This window comes from Bactrocera tryoni, chromosome 3 (genome assembly GCF_016617805.1).
Source record: "Bactrocera tryoni isolate S06 chromosome 3, CSIRO_BtryS06_freeze2, whole genome shotgun sequence".
Taxonomy (NCBI): Eukaryota; Metazoa; Arthropoda; class Insecta; order Diptera; family Tephritidae; genus Bactrocera; species Bactrocera tryoni.
The window spans coordinates 75022379-75037376 of NC_052501.1; the positions used below are offsets into that span (position 1 = coordinate 75022379).

At 26.6% G+C, this 14998-nt stretch overlaps 2 protein-coding genes across 3 annotated transcripts; both read left to right on the forward strand.

The window, feature by feature from the left end:
- The first annotated feature begins 578 nt into the window (after window positions 1–578).
- Window positions 579–6980, forward strand: LOC120770501 (poly(A) polymerase type 3-like). 2 transcript variants are annotated; one of them, XM_040098027.1, is made up of 8 exons: window positions 579–1203; window positions 1877–2101; window positions 2186–2991; window positions 3058–3254; window positions 3685–3899; window positions 3964–4321; window positions 4400–4627; window positions 6614–6980. In XM_040098027.1, exons 3-8 carry the CDS (start codon window positions 2202–2204, stop codon window positions 6893–6895), a joined length of 2070 nt encoding a protein of 689 aa, XP_039953961.1. In that variant the 5' UTR covers window positions 579–1203; window positions 1877–2101; window positions 2186–2201; the 3' UTR covers window positions 6896–6980. The 2 variants fall into 2 exon arrangements, with proteins under 2 accessions (XP_039953961.1, XP_039953960.1); XM_040098026.1 differs by having other exon boundaries at window positions 579–1191.
- LOC120770504 (anaphase-promoting complex subunit cdh1-like) lies at window positions 6894–14733 on the forward strand. The gene is made up of 3 exons (XM_040098028.1): window positions 6894–7655; window positions 11840–12013; window positions 14680–14733. The coding sequence occupies exons 1-2, from the start codon at window positions 6995–6997 to the stop codon at window positions 11842–11844; spliced, it is 666 nt and encodes a 221-aa protein (XP_039953962.1). The 5' UTR covers window positions 6894–6994; the 3' UTR covers window positions 11845–12013; window positions 14680–14733.
- The last annotated feature ends 265 nt before the right edge of the window (window positions 14734–14998 follow it).

Here is a 14998-nt window from a genome sequence, read left to right on the forward strand (position 1 = left end):
ATTAAAATTACAAAAAAAAATTATTTTACTTCCTAAATAATCAACTTTTTCACTTTTGTTTTGCTATCGCCAGTTTTTCTCTTATCAAGCAAGAGAGCGGTGCTGCTAAGCAATTTAAATTTAACGGCGGTAATTTAGAAATTTAACAATAATTTAAATAGCAATCAGATAACATAACCGATATATATTTTAGATCTTTTTGTATATGGCAATTACTAGTAAAACTGAACAAAATATTTTTAATGTGCTTACTATTAATAATAAGAGAAGCAATATCGCACCAAAGAATCGATCACCCCTGTATATACATATAATCCATTTCAATTTTTGCATTTAAAAGTTAAATTTTTATAGCTTGCTATAGGATTGGTGTTTGAAGGTCTTTTATTTAGCATTGCCATAATTAAAAGAGAATTATCATCATATAGTTCACCTATGCTAAATTATATGTAACAATAATTATGTCTGGGCAATTTTAAAATTACTACTTTATTAAATTCCAAATGCAACTCTGTGTTGCCGCAACGACATATATACCGATAGAAATTTCGATTAGTTTTTACGACTTTTCTGCGCGAGTGAGCGTTGTTTGTGCTGTGGTGATTGAAGAATTTTCTTGGAAATATTGCTGGAAAATCGATGATATTTCTAATTGAAAATATTAGTATTGATATAATTGAAAGAAAAAGTGTCTTATTAAAGTGAATGTGAGTGTTTGAGGATTATCGGAAATTATATACAATTCGTTAAAAGTTTTGCGTACAAAGTCAAGTTGTTACATGTGTGCGTGCAATGAATGGATAAAATAATCGGAAGAAAGAAAAATAAGAACGCATAAACAGCAGAGAGAAAAGAGTAGCAGACGACGACAAAGGGTAGAATCGCCATCACCGTCACAACGGCATTTGAGCAACAGCAGAATAAATAAAATTCATACAAATGTTATAATGGAAATTTGCAAAATAAATAGTTGTAAATACATTTAAATAAATAAATAATCCAAATAATAGTCAAGCAGTCATATATATTTATGTACGCGTAAGGAGTATTGATAGCATTGGCATTTATACAAGATATGAACTTGGAAAGAATTACGCACAGTTAGGACGCGGCAGCAGTGAAAACAACTTGCTAAGCACGAAAAAGGGATACATAGGTATTCATGCGTATATACATACGTTCGCATATGCGGTAAGTAAGCAGGTAATAATTGTGCTATGCTCCAAGCATACACAAGAAATGTGAGTCGACGCAAAACTTGACCAAAACACCTTTTTTTTTTGCTTTGCTCCACACTTCTCCCAATAAAAATGAATAAGCGCTTTTGGCGATGTTTAATATGTGTGTTTTTTATGTACATTATAGCACTTTGTAGTTTATTTGTGCTCGTGGCAATTATCTCAAAACCTTTCGTTTGTGTTTTTTTGGTACTATAATGCTTTCTATGCTTTGTTTTCAATGATGCGACGCTTTTCCGCTTGTGTTCTGCGTCACAAAGCCTCTAAACTGATTCTGATAATTGTGTGTTATTATGGTTATTATGTTTGTCGCGCACCCATTTTATGGTGTTATCCTGATTCTGGAAGACAATTAGTTTTTTATTATGTTTGCAATGATAGCATAGCACTGTTCTTGATTTTGATTAAAACACAAAGTGTTTCACTAAATGGTATGTAAATTATCTTTTCACTTATTTTTCCAAAATAAATGTATCAAGGCACTAGATTTAAATGGTATTCGTGTAAGAAATTTTTTATCTGTGATGAGTATTATTTCTTCGGTTCAGCCGAAGTTAGCATTTTTCTTGCTTTTATCATAATTCAGATAAATAAATTATCTTCATTAATATTTTAGTATTTTCTTTCTCTTCTTGCAGCACCCTCGACGCCTATGATTAATACTCGTATCATTTCGCCAAAGTACATAAACTGCTCATAATCTAACGATAGCTTGTATTTAAACAAATTTGGTAAAATAAGCATAAAAAAAGAAAAAGTTAACTGCCATTTAAAAGAGAATACAATATAAAATTTAATAAAAAACAACGACCTGAACAAAAAAGGTCATTGGAAAGTAAACAAGTCGTGTTAATTAATATCAGGTAAGTGAGAAGTTCTTTTTTAATTAAATATTATTAAATATTTTTTTTGACATTCAAAATTAAATTCCCATACTTTTCTTACAGCTTATACAGTTCCAAAATGTGGAACTCCGATACACGTTCACAGAACGGTGTGAGCAATTCATCCACTGGATCGCCCAGTTATGGCGGTTATAATTCCAGCAATGGAAATGGCAGAAATGGTTCGCCACATCATCAGCAACAACAGCAACAGCAGCCAGTTAAGCAGCTTGGTATGACATCTGCCATCAGTTTGGCAGAACCACGTAGTGAAGATTTACAGAAGACCGAAGAACTACGTAAAGCTTTAGAACCGTTTAAAGTTTTCGAAACTCAAGATGAGCTTAATCATCGTATGGAGATTTTAGCCAAGCTCAATACGTTGGTCAAACAATGGGTTAAGGATGTGTCAATGTCCAAGAATATGCCCGAAGCCGCTGCCGAAAAACTGGGTGGCAAAATTTACACTTTCGGTTCATATCGCCTGGGTGTACATCATAAGGGTGCCGATATTGACGCGCTCTGTGTGGCGCCGCGCAATATCGAACGTACGGATTATTTTACTTCATTCTTTGATTTGTTAAAGAAACAATCCGAAGTGACGGAGTGTCGTTCGGTGGAAGAGGCTTTTGTGCCGGTTATAAAAATGAATTTTGATGGCATTGAAATTGATTTGTTATTTGCGCGTCTATCGCTCAAGGAGATACCGGATGATTTTGATTTACGCGATGATAATTTGCTAAAAAATTTAGATCCACGTTCGGTGCGCAGTTTGAACGGCTGTCGAGTGACGGATGAAATTCTAGCGCTCGTGCCAAACATAGAGAATTTTCGCTTGGCTTTACGTTCCATCAAGTTGTGGGCGAAAAGTGAGTATGAATTGAACTTTTTTTATAGTGTTTGTATATGCCACAAATTTTTATTTGCAATTACAGAACATGGCATTTACTCAAATTCCTTGGGTTACTTTGGTGGTGTGACGTGGGCTATGTTGGTGGCGCGCACCTGCCAGCTTTATCCAAATGCTACAGCCTCAACGCTGGTGCATAAATTCTTTTTGGTCTTCTCCCGTTGGAAGTGGCCAAACCCTGTGCTTCTCAAGCACCCTGACAATGTTAATTTACGGTTTCCGGTAAGTAGTAGCGCAAGTGCTTGCATTTAGGCAGCGAATGAATTGTTTATGCATATATTTTTAATTTTTTTCTATTTTTTTTTAAACCTATTGTAATATTTTTTGTCGTTTTTATTTACTTTTTTATGTTTTTTAAATATTTTTTTTTGTAATGTACTTAATTTTTTTAAATTTGTTTAAATTTCTTTTTTAAATTTTTTGAAATATATATTTTTTTAAATTAATATTATTATTTTTTTATTTTTTTAAAATAATTGTTTTTTAATTTTTTTTTAAATAAATTTTTAAACTTTTTTTAATTAAAAAATATATTTTTATCTAATTTTTTTTTAATTTAATTTTTCTTTAAATTTTCTAAATAAAGTTCAAACGTTTCTTCCGATCTAAATTTTTTTAAATTTTTTATTTGACTTTATTTCCGCTTTTTTAGGTTTGGGATCCACGTGTAAACGCTTCGGATCGCTACCACCTAATGCCGATCATAACGCCGGCATATCCACAACAAAACTCCACATTCAACGTTTCGGAATCTACAAAGAAAGTTATACTTAATGAATTTAACCGCGGCATGATTACCACGGATGAAATAATGCTTGGACGTGCTGTGTGGGATCGTCTCTTTGAGGCACCAAGTTTCTTTTACAAGTATATATTTGCGAGTTAAATGCATCTGTGTAAATATTTATTAATGCTTTGCTTTTGTTCACAGATATCGCCACTTCATAGTGCTTTTAGTCACATCCCAGACCGGCGATGATCAGCTGGAGTGGTGTGGCCTAGTCGAATCAAAGATTCGTCTATTAGTTGGTAATTTAGAGCGTAATCAACACATTTCATTGGCACATGTAAATCCAACATGTTTTGACTATAAGAAAACCGCTGCCACCACACAAACCAACAATGGTAATGAGGACGACAAAACACAGTCGGGTGGCAATCCAACAGTTTGTCAAGCACCATTCTGTTCGATGTGGTTCATCGGTTTGGAATTTGAACGCACCGAGAATTTGAATGTCGACCTTACAGAGAGTATACAAAACTTTACCGAACATGTCATACAGCATGGCGTGAGTAGCATAGTTTTTGTAATTATCTTTACATATTTTTTTATGTATTTATTTTTTTCTACTCTTTACCTTGTTTAGGTAAACATAAAAATGCTGAAAGATGGCATGCATATTGAGGCGCGCCATGTGAAGCGTAAATCGCTCTCGCAGTATTTGGATACGGATTTCTTGAAGCGTGAACGCAAATCCATGGAACAGCATAATAATTTTAATAATGCAATTTTAGCTAATCGCAAACGTTTGTCGACCGAATTGTCTACACAGAAAGAGGGGGGTAGCGCTAAAAAGCCGCGCTTAAGTGAATCGGTGAGTATAAATTGTGTTAAATTTTCATTATTTTATATTTTTTTGGAAAATTTTTATACACTTAATTTCGAAATTAAAATGTAGAATGAAGAAAAATAATATTGCTTAGAAAAAAAAAATTAATAAAAAAGTAGTTTTTAATAATAACTATTATTATTATTTTTTTGATATTTTTTGTAATTCCATTTTATAGATATTATTTTTTTTTTAAGTTATGTTTTTCTTATTATAATTGTTTTTTTATTTTTTTTAAGTGTTTTTAATTTTTTTAATAATTGTTTTATTTTTGCTTAATTTTTTCATTATTATTTTTTTTGTTTCATTTTTTTATTCTTATTTTATTTTATAAAATTATTATTTTTTAATATTTGCTAAAAAATTTAAAAAATTAAATATTGTTTTACAATTTTTTTAATTCAAGTTATCAAAATTATAATAATATTTTTAATAAATTAATATTCTTTTATAAAAATTTATTTTTTTTTAAGTAAAATTTTGATTTTTAAGTTTTTAATTATTATTTTCACACAATTTTTTTTTGTTTTTTATAATATCTGCTTAATAAGCAGTGAAACAATTAAAAAAAACTTTATTTTTTTTTAATTTTTTTTTAATTTTTTTTTTTTTTTTAATTTTTTTATTCGTAAAAATTTTTTACAATTTTTTAATTCAAGTATCAAATTATAATAATATTTTTAAATAAAAATTAATATTTTATAAAATTTATTTTTAAGTAAAATTTATTTTTAAAGTTTTTTTTTTAAAGTAAAATTTTTTGTTTAATTTTTTTTTTATTTTTAGAATTTTTTATACCTTTTTTCTATTCAAAACTTTTTTATTATTTTTTTTTCATAAAATTATTATTTTCACAAAATTTTTTTTGTTGTTTTTTATAATATCTGCTTAATAGAACAGTGAAACGATTAAAAAAAACTTTAATATTAAGTTTTAAATTTTATTTCTTTAAAAAAATTGCAACATTCAAATGTAAAAATATTTACTAAATTTTTTATAAGTTTTTTATATTTCCTAATTGTTTTCATTATTTTTTTAAATATTTTTTTAAATTTTTTTTAATTTTTTTTTATATTTTTTTATATATTTTTTTTTATATTTTTTTTATATATTTTTTTTATAATTGTTTTTTTATAATTTGTTTTTTTTATAATAATTGTTTTCTAAAAATAATTTTTTTAATAAAAATTATTTCTTTTTGTTTGTTTTATAAAAGTTAATTTTTTATTGTTTTTATGGAAATTTTCTTTTTTTATTTTATTTTGTGAAATAATTATTATATATGCTTAATAAAAAGTCTAATAATTTAAATATTAAACAAACTTAAAATTTTTATTTTAAGCTTTATTTGTTTAAAAAATCAATACATTTTCAAAATCCAAGAAAATTTTTTTTATACAAATAAATGTCTTTTATATACGTACATATGTACATATGTATGTATATTTTTTTAAATATTTATTTAATAAAAAACTAACAATTTAAATATGTAAAGAACTTTCAAAATTATTTGTTTTTTAGTCTTTAAACTATTATCTTATTTAAATAAATTTAAAATACTAACAAATTTTCAAAATTAATGACGAATAACATTTTTTATAAAAATTAATTTTATTTTTTAAATTAATGTTTTTTTAGTTATTTTAATTTATTAAAAATTTTTTTTTAATAATTAAAATTTTTTTTAATTAAAATTTTTATTTATTTTAATTTATTAACATTTTTTTTCAATTAAAATGTTTTTTTTTAATTTTTAATAAAAATTAATTATTTTTATTTTGTTATTTTTCATAAAATTTTTATTACTTTTATTTATTTTATTTTTGTATTAATTTTTTATATAAAATTTTATTATAATTTCGTATATAAAAAAACTCCGAACTCCAAAAATTCCAAAATCTGCATTTCGCCAGCCTTTAACCCTCACTTTAGCAAATTCATTAAAAATAAGCAATTTCTTTCCATTTACAGCAAACGGAGGAGAATTCAAATGCGTCAAGTGATGCCGGCGGCTTAACGCCGACCACACAGCCGACTAGCGCACCGAACTTCACGCCCGATGCAAAGAACACCAATAACGGTGGTTCTGGTTCTGGTTCCGGCTCCGGTTCGAATTCGCCACGCAACAGCAATGGCAATGGCGGTGGCAACAGTGTCAACAATCAAAACACAAATAGTAATAGCAGCAACAGCACAACAACAACACCAACAGCTGCAACTGCTGCTGCTAGCGCGGAAGTGGCCTGCTCGTGACCGACGCTCACCACAGCACCGAATCCGATACCGCTGCCGCAACCGCCGCCGCCGCCACCACAACAACAACAACAACCACAACAAACACAAACTCATTACATGTCGCATTCACTTCATAACACCATACACAACACACACACCACACTCCATCACACACACTCATCCATCGTTTCGCATTCACAGAAATTTCGCAAAAACAATAATGCCGCAGCCGTTGCCAATTCAAATAGCATATTTAGTCAGCGTGCCACCTCAATACCGGGACACACCAGCAACACCGCAGCAATGGCATTCAAGCAGGGCTTGCCCACGGCTTCGTCCATCTACCAAAGGAACAACAATAGTCGACGTTTGCAACATCATATGTCTTCGGCTGGTATGCCGGGTGTATTGGGTGGTAGTGGCGGTGGTGGTGTGATTGGCGGTGAGAAGCCGCTAACCTTCTCCACCTCAAAATCGACAACTGCAAATGCAAATGCCAGCAACAATCAGCATCAATATACAAATTATACAAATTGTGACAACAACAATAGGAATAGTAGTTATAATGCCGGCGCTGCTTCGGCAGTTGCTTCAAACGCTGTTGTTGGCGGCACCGCAACAGTCACAGCCAGCATTCCCAATAGCAACGACAACAACAGTTTTAGTTACAATAATTCATGCAACACAACAACAACAACAACGGCGGACGCCGATGACAGCGACGATTTGTTTATGATGAGCGATAACACTACAACAACAACAACAACAACTATTAATTGTAAGTTTTTAACACAGCTATACTATTTATTATTGACTTTTAGCGTCCAGCAGAGCGAAAGTATTATGACTGGATACCGATTTATACCTCTTATGCTCCTATTTCTCCTCTAACTGTACCTATTTATATATTATATACATATACATATATATAGCTGTATTTTATCTATTTACTTTGATTTACATATTACTTTTATTGCGATTTTACACGTACAATTTTTACAGAAAAAAATATTTCTCAGTGAAGCATAGAAAAATAAAATAAAAACAAAGAAACTAAAAAAAGATAAAAAAACAAAAAAAAAAAAAATTAAAAAAGAAAAGAAAAAAAAACAAAAAAGAGATATATTTTTTTAAACAAAAAATTATACAATGACGATTTTTTACAAAATAATAAAAATAAAAAGCAAATAAAAAAAATTACAAAAGCACAAAAAAAGAAAGAAAAGTGAAAAAGCAAAACAAAATCTTATTTTTATTATTAATTTTTATTGATTTATTTTAACTGTTGACTTCTTTGATGGCAAGACGAAAATTAGCATGATTAAAACCCAACGGTTGAAGGTTTGAAAGGTTTAACTTATAAGTAACCATAGCAAGTTACTTAAATATAATTTTTATTAAAAGAAATATAAATTTAACGAAAATTTGTATCAATCGAAAAATTTCAAAATAATCCTTTCTATTAATACTAATTATATATTCGGGGTTTATTTCCAGTTGCAAGCCAGGAAAAATGCGTTTCTTTGCGAATTTTTTCAAAGAAATATTTTTTTTTATTTTTACATAAAATGAACATTTACAGAATATAAACTAATTTTTGGGGGGGTATTCTGGTCTGGCCGTCTAAATGTCAGACATTTTTCGAACAAAGATAAAAAATTTAAAAAAATTTATTATCCATTTTGTTGTATAAATTTTACCAAAAAAATACAAATAAAAAAAATTAAAAATGAATTAAAAAAAATAAAAATAGAAAAATCGTTGATTGCAGGTCGGTTAAGTGGGGCTGCGAAAATAAAAACCGTGCTTCTTGGTTGACATGATTGATTCCAACTCTTGTAGTTATATAAAACAAGCGGATTAACCTTTGCCAAAAAAAAAAATCACCAAATGGCATGGACATGTAAAAAACATTTTTTTACTTCTTTTTTTTTTTGATCTTTTTGAATTTTTTATAAATACTCAAATCTATTCTTTTTTCGAGATCCGAGCAGGCGCGATAGAGAGACGTATAACAAAGATTCTTATTAAATATTTAAAGAAATTGGTTAAGTAGAACTTGAGATATCATGTTAAAAACCTCAGAGAAAGAGCAGAAAAACTCTGTGTTTGTGTGGATCGCTCCGTTCAGCCAGTTTAGACGCCACGACACAAAATCCTCTGCATCTACGAAAATAATTTGAATTTGTAAAAATCCGTTTGAAGGTATCAATTTTGAAAATATGCAAAAATAGTTTTATTTGTTTTCAAATTTCCTGACCAGAATACCTTCTTAAGGGTTTACATGGATTTCGTCGGATAAAAAACAGCCCATTTTAAACAATTTTTTCTCAGATAAAAAATTTAAATATTTTATTAGAATTTTTTGTTGTCACAAATATACACTATTAACAAAGAAATTCTGAAATGTGAAAAAAAAAATATTTTAAACTCGGTCATTGCGACGCCATTTCCTTTTTTGAAACCCGTAAACCTATGTAACCCCTTAATAATCGGTGATACATTTTGAAAAATTTTGGATTTCTTTGAGCCCGTGTCTGGCGGTGAGGTTGTTTTTTCTGTTTAAAACTATCTCAAACACAAAACAAAAAATTATATTTGCTATAGATGAATGCGGGTAATGTTCGAAGAACTAGTCAAAGTTTTGATTTTTAAATTGACGGCTTCGTGGCTTGAAAACTGAAATTATTAAAAATCTTGCGCCTTCGATTATTATCTGACAAATGCAACTGAGAAGGTCGTGTGAATACTTCAAGTCGATCGGCACAGCTCTTTCGGAGAAAATTTGCTCAACGACTCTAAAAACAGCGTTCCGAGAATGACGCGTTTAAAATTTTGCGAGCCGATTACGCTAAGCGAAACCTACATATCTCGAAACTATTTGCAATATCAGCTTCCTTTCGAAGAATGTTTTCACGTATACATACATATGTATGTATGTATGTAGATTCGGTATAGTACTCGTACAATATTTGTAAAAAAATTTGATATGTGTATTATATTTCTTTACAAGAAAAATAATAAGAAGACTCAAACTCTTAAAATTTGTGAGTCATATTTTTTCTAAATTTTAAGGCATATTTCTTGACCAAAAATATTATTTTAAATTAACCGATATCCAATTGTTAAATTATAACAATAAGACGCTAATAATAACATTAAAAATATTTAAAATCAGTAAAATATATTTTTTCTACATTTTTCGAAGAAAATATTTATTCACTTTTACTTAAAAGTTAAAAAAAAAATACATAGCAAGAAATCATATTTTTAACGCTTGCCATCAAAGATAGCATACATACATCTACTTGTATAAGCTTTTTTGCAGAAGAGCGTGGTTTTTAGAAAGGATTTTTAGCGTATATTTAAGGGGAAGTGAAATGTTGTTCGAAAAAACAATATTTAATATTATAAAAAAAGGTGCTTCTCGTTCTAAAGTTGTTTAATGTAATCAGTATCTCCCTAACTTATAAGAAATAGTAAAGATTTTTCCTGCTACAGTTGTAGAACTGAGTACAGAGTATATTTTGACCGAGGCTTGGTTGGTTTCTTAGAGGCGTTTTATAACTCGTCGAAGTCTTGCTACTACTATTAAAGCACTCTATTTACTGATACCAACTGTGTTAGATCGCTCGAGTTGCGCTGACACTTTCAAATTGTTTTGAGAAAAAGTTAAAATCTTAGTATTTGAGCTTTTGCAATGTTGAAAGCTTTCATACGTTTCGAAAATTTGCGTCTGTTAACGATTTGCTGTTTGGTAAACTGAAAACTGTTTCAAAAGTTCAAGGTTTCATCAGTTTAAATAGCTTTGGCAGTGAAAGCTTTCTTTACAAACCTTGTGTTACCTAAATCGTTATGAATTTAGTGTTTTAGGACTTAACTTTATAAAAATAAATTTTAACTTTCAAAATACGAAGCACTTTTAAAAACTTTTAAGATGTTTTCGTAATTTTTTTTTTATATAGAATTATTAATCTACTTCAATTCATTGTCGAAAGCATACGTAAGTCAAAGATTTCATAAAATCTAAGCTTTTTAATAAAAAAAAATGTTATAAAATGTAAGCTTTGCTGTTTGAGTTTTCATAGCTGCTTTTTCGTGAGTCAGAGCTTTCATATACTTGAAGAAAAGCTTTAAAATGATGGTTTTCATACCGTGAGTGCTCTTTAAAAATTTAGAGCTCTCGTACACTTCAAGTTTTATGTGAGCTTTCATAAATTCGCTGTTTTTTTATAAGCTTTCATTATTTCTGTGATTTTCCTGTGTTAAAATGAAAATTCAAGTCTCTTACGAATCCTCTAGGAACTGATTTAGATCGCCAATGATGGCAACGAAAGTTGAAAATGAAATTTTTGTATTTTTAAAATGAAAGTTTTCATTAAACGAAAGTCTAGTTTTGAGATTTTTTGAACACTTCCTATAGTGACGTTACACTTGGTATAGTGACGTTACACTTGGTATAGTGACGTTATAAGAGCCGAGAGCAGTTTGCCATTTAAACAACACGCGAACTTACGCTTGGCTTGGCTTTGAGCGTCCACTCTGTGGGCAGCCTAAAGTTTCTAAACTCACGCCCAATGCCTCAGGTAAGCTTAGGTATTTGCAGGTGAAAGCTTGGTTTTCCAGCTCAACATCGCAGGCAGGTTGCTCTAAGCTACTTCTCTTATTATGGTGGTCTGTTGGTATTTCCGTCTACTTGCTATAATTTTCTTCTATAATTCTATTAGAAATCGTATCACTGAAAAGTGACGTGATCAACTATCTACTGTTGGGGTAAGCTAAGTAATTTATATGCATATAAGGTGGTAAAAGTAGTAAGTAAAAGCTGAACTGTTGTTCATAACGGTTTTTTATTTTATAGTATTAATATAAATATTATTTTTGCAAATAATTAAAATACAAACAAAAAAACTAAAATATTTACATTTTTCTGTTTTCTCTCTTTTTTGACTCTTTTTGCAGCATAAAAATCTTTTAATTATAAGGAATCATATATAAACACATGCATATATCTAAATATATATAGCCTAGCTTGTAAGGATACTTAAAGCAGCGAGTCGATGTGGTTCAACTAACCACAAACATTTGGGTGTATACAATTATATACGGCCTATGGCTTAACTCCACAATTCATTTGTAAGTACAAGTTTTTGAAATATGCTACAAATTATTAAAAAAAAATAGAAAAATTGAGAAAAATATTAAACATTTTAGAAAAGCATTAAAATTAATCTATGAATAACATATTTAAAAAAATATTAAATATTAAAATTTTTGAAAAAGTATTGAAAATTTCAGAAAAATATTGAAAATTTTAAAAAAATATTGAAAATCTTAAAAAAATATTAAACATTTAAGGAAAACTTTAAAATTTATAGAAAAATATAGAAGTTAGTAGAAAAATATTAAAAATTTTAGATGAACATTAAAAGTAATTAAAAAATTTCAAATTTTAATTAATTAAAATTATTTTAATAGCTCTTCCGATCTTTTAAATAATAATTTAAAATTTTTTAAAAATTACTAAATCAAATTTTTAGAAAAATAATAAAAAAATTATTAAAATTTTCGAAAAATTTCAAAATGACTAGAAAAATATTAAATATTACAATTTTTAGAAAAAATTAAAACTTTTATAGAAATATTGAAATTTTTAGAAAAATATTTAAAATTTAAGAAAACTTTTATAAAAATATTAAAAGTAATACATTGTATGTATGTACATATGTATATAAATAAAATTTTTAGAAATTCTAAAAATTTTAATATTTTTGGTAAAATATTAAAACTAATCTACATATACCATAAATATTTTTTATACAAATTTTAGAAAAATATTAAAACTATGCTAAAAATAAAATATTAAAAATAAATATTTTTGGAAAAACTTTAACATTTTTAGAAAAAAAATTAATGTTAATGTTAATGTATAATTTAATGTTAACAATTTTTACATTTTAGAAAAGCATTAAAATTAATCTGTGAATAACATATTTAAAAAAATATTAAATATTAAAATTTTTGAAAAAGTATTGAAAATTTCAGAAAAATATTGAAAATTTTAAAAAAATATTGAAAATCTTAAAAAAATATTAAACATTTAAGGAAAACTTTAAAATTTTTAGAAAAATATAGAAGTTAGTAGAAAAATATAAAAAATTTTAGATGAACATTAAAAGTAATTAAAAAATTTCAAATTTTAATTAATTAAAATTATTTTAAACTGCTCTTCCGATCTTTTAAATAATAATTTAAAATTTTTTAAAAATTACTAAATCAAATTTTTAGAAAAATAATAAAAAAATTATTAAAATTTTCGAAAAATTTCAAAATGACTAGAAAAATATTAAATATTACAATTTTTAGAAAAAATTAAAACTTTTATAGAAATATTGAAATTTTTAGAAAAATATTTAAAATTTAAGAAAACTTTTATAAAAATATTAAAAGTAATACATTGTATGTATGTACATATGTATATAAATAAAATTTTTAGAAATTCTAAAAATTTTAATATTTTTGGTAAAATATTAAAACTAATCTACATATACCATAAATATTTTTTATACAAATTTTAGAAAAATATTAAAACTATGCTAAAAATAAAATATTAAAAATAAATATTTTTGGAAAAACTTTAACATTTTTAGAAAAAAAATTAATGTTAATGTTAATGTATAATTTAATGTTAACAATTTTTAGAGAAAATTAAAATTTTATAAAAATATTGAAATATTTCGGAAAATATTAAAACTAATCTATAAATGATATACAAAAAAAAATAAATATTAGAATTTTTGGAAAAACTTGAAATATTTCGGGAAAAACTTGAAATATTTTGGAAAAATATTGACATTTTTAGAAAAATATAGAATTTTTTTTTAGAAAAATATTAAAAATGTAAGAAAACTATTACAATTTTTAGTAAAATATTAAAAGTTATCTATACATTAATTTTTTTTGTAAACCCTTTAACTTTTTGAGAAATTTTGAAATTTTTATTAAAATATTAAATTTTTATCAAAATATTAAAATGTTTATGCAAACATTAAAAGCAATCAAACAATATTAAAATTTGTAGAGAATTATAAAATTAATTTTTTTTGAGAAATGTTTAATTTTTTGGAAACTTTTCAAAATTTTTGGAAAAATATTAGAACTTTTAAAATTCAATTTTAGGAGAAATATTAAACTTTTTTAGAAACATTTTAAAATTTTTAGAAAATAAATAAAACTTTTATAAAAATATTAAAATTTTTAGAAAAAATATTAAAATGTTTAGAAAAATTTTAAAATTAAAATAAATACTGAGAATTGTAGAAAAATATTATAATTTTTAGAAAAAACTAAAATGAAAATTAAAATAAATATGAGAAATTTAAGAAAAATACCAACATTGACATTAAAAAAAATATTAAATATTAAAAAGTTGAGAAAAATATTAAAATTTTAGAAAAGTTATACAATTTTTGAGAAATATTAAAATTAATCTTAAAGTTTCAAGGAAATTTTTAAAACTTGTAGAAAAAAATTGAAATTAAAAAAAAAATATTGAATAGTTTAGCTAAATATTAAAATTTTTGGAAAAATATTAGGTATAAAATTTATAGAAAAATATCACAACTTACGAAAAATTTAAAACTTTTAGAAAAATTTTAAAAATTGTTTAAAAAATCTTAAAAATTTTAGAAAAATTTTAAAAGTTCTGCGAAAAATATTAAATATAAAATTTATTAAGCTTTTTAAAAAAATATAAAAATTTTAGAAATATTAATATATATTTTTTTATTTTCTCTCCACAGAAACATTTAATTGCAACAATTGGCATAGCGTACAAGTTCATTGTCTTTAAATTACACATACATGCATAAATATGCTGATTTATAAGGGAGAGGAAGCTTACATTGGCGCAAACTCCGAAGATTTGGCCAAGAGATTTGGATTTCGGACCCAACGACACTACAAGAGCGTTACACGCGGCACATAACATTCTATATATGTACATATGTACATACAACGGGCCCCGTTGCTGCTTTAATTGGCTGAACGTCCTTTCCAACGTCGTACATACCTACATATGTGTCTATATTTGGCCAAACATTATGCTAAGCAACATTTTAA

What these genes read in the sequence shown, in the direction of transcription:
- LOC120770501 (XM_040098027.1), top strand. Translation starts at nt 2,202, where the DNA reads ATGTGGAACTCCGATACACGTTCACAGAACGGTGTGAGCAATTCATCC. An exon ending in GCACCAAGTTTCTTTTACAA is followed by an intron (nt 3,900 to 3,963) that starts GTATATATTTGC and finishes TTTTGTTCACAG; the next exon opens with ATATCGCCACTTCATAGTGC. An exon ending in AACATGTCATACAGCATGGC is followed by an intron (nt 4,322 to 4,399) that starts GTGAGTAGCATA and finishes TACCTTGTTTAG; the next exon opens with GTAAACATAAAAATGCTGAA.
- LOC120770504 (XM_040098028.1), top strand. Translation starts at nt 6,995, where the DNA reads ATGTCGCATTCACTTCATAACACCATACACAACACACACACCACACTC.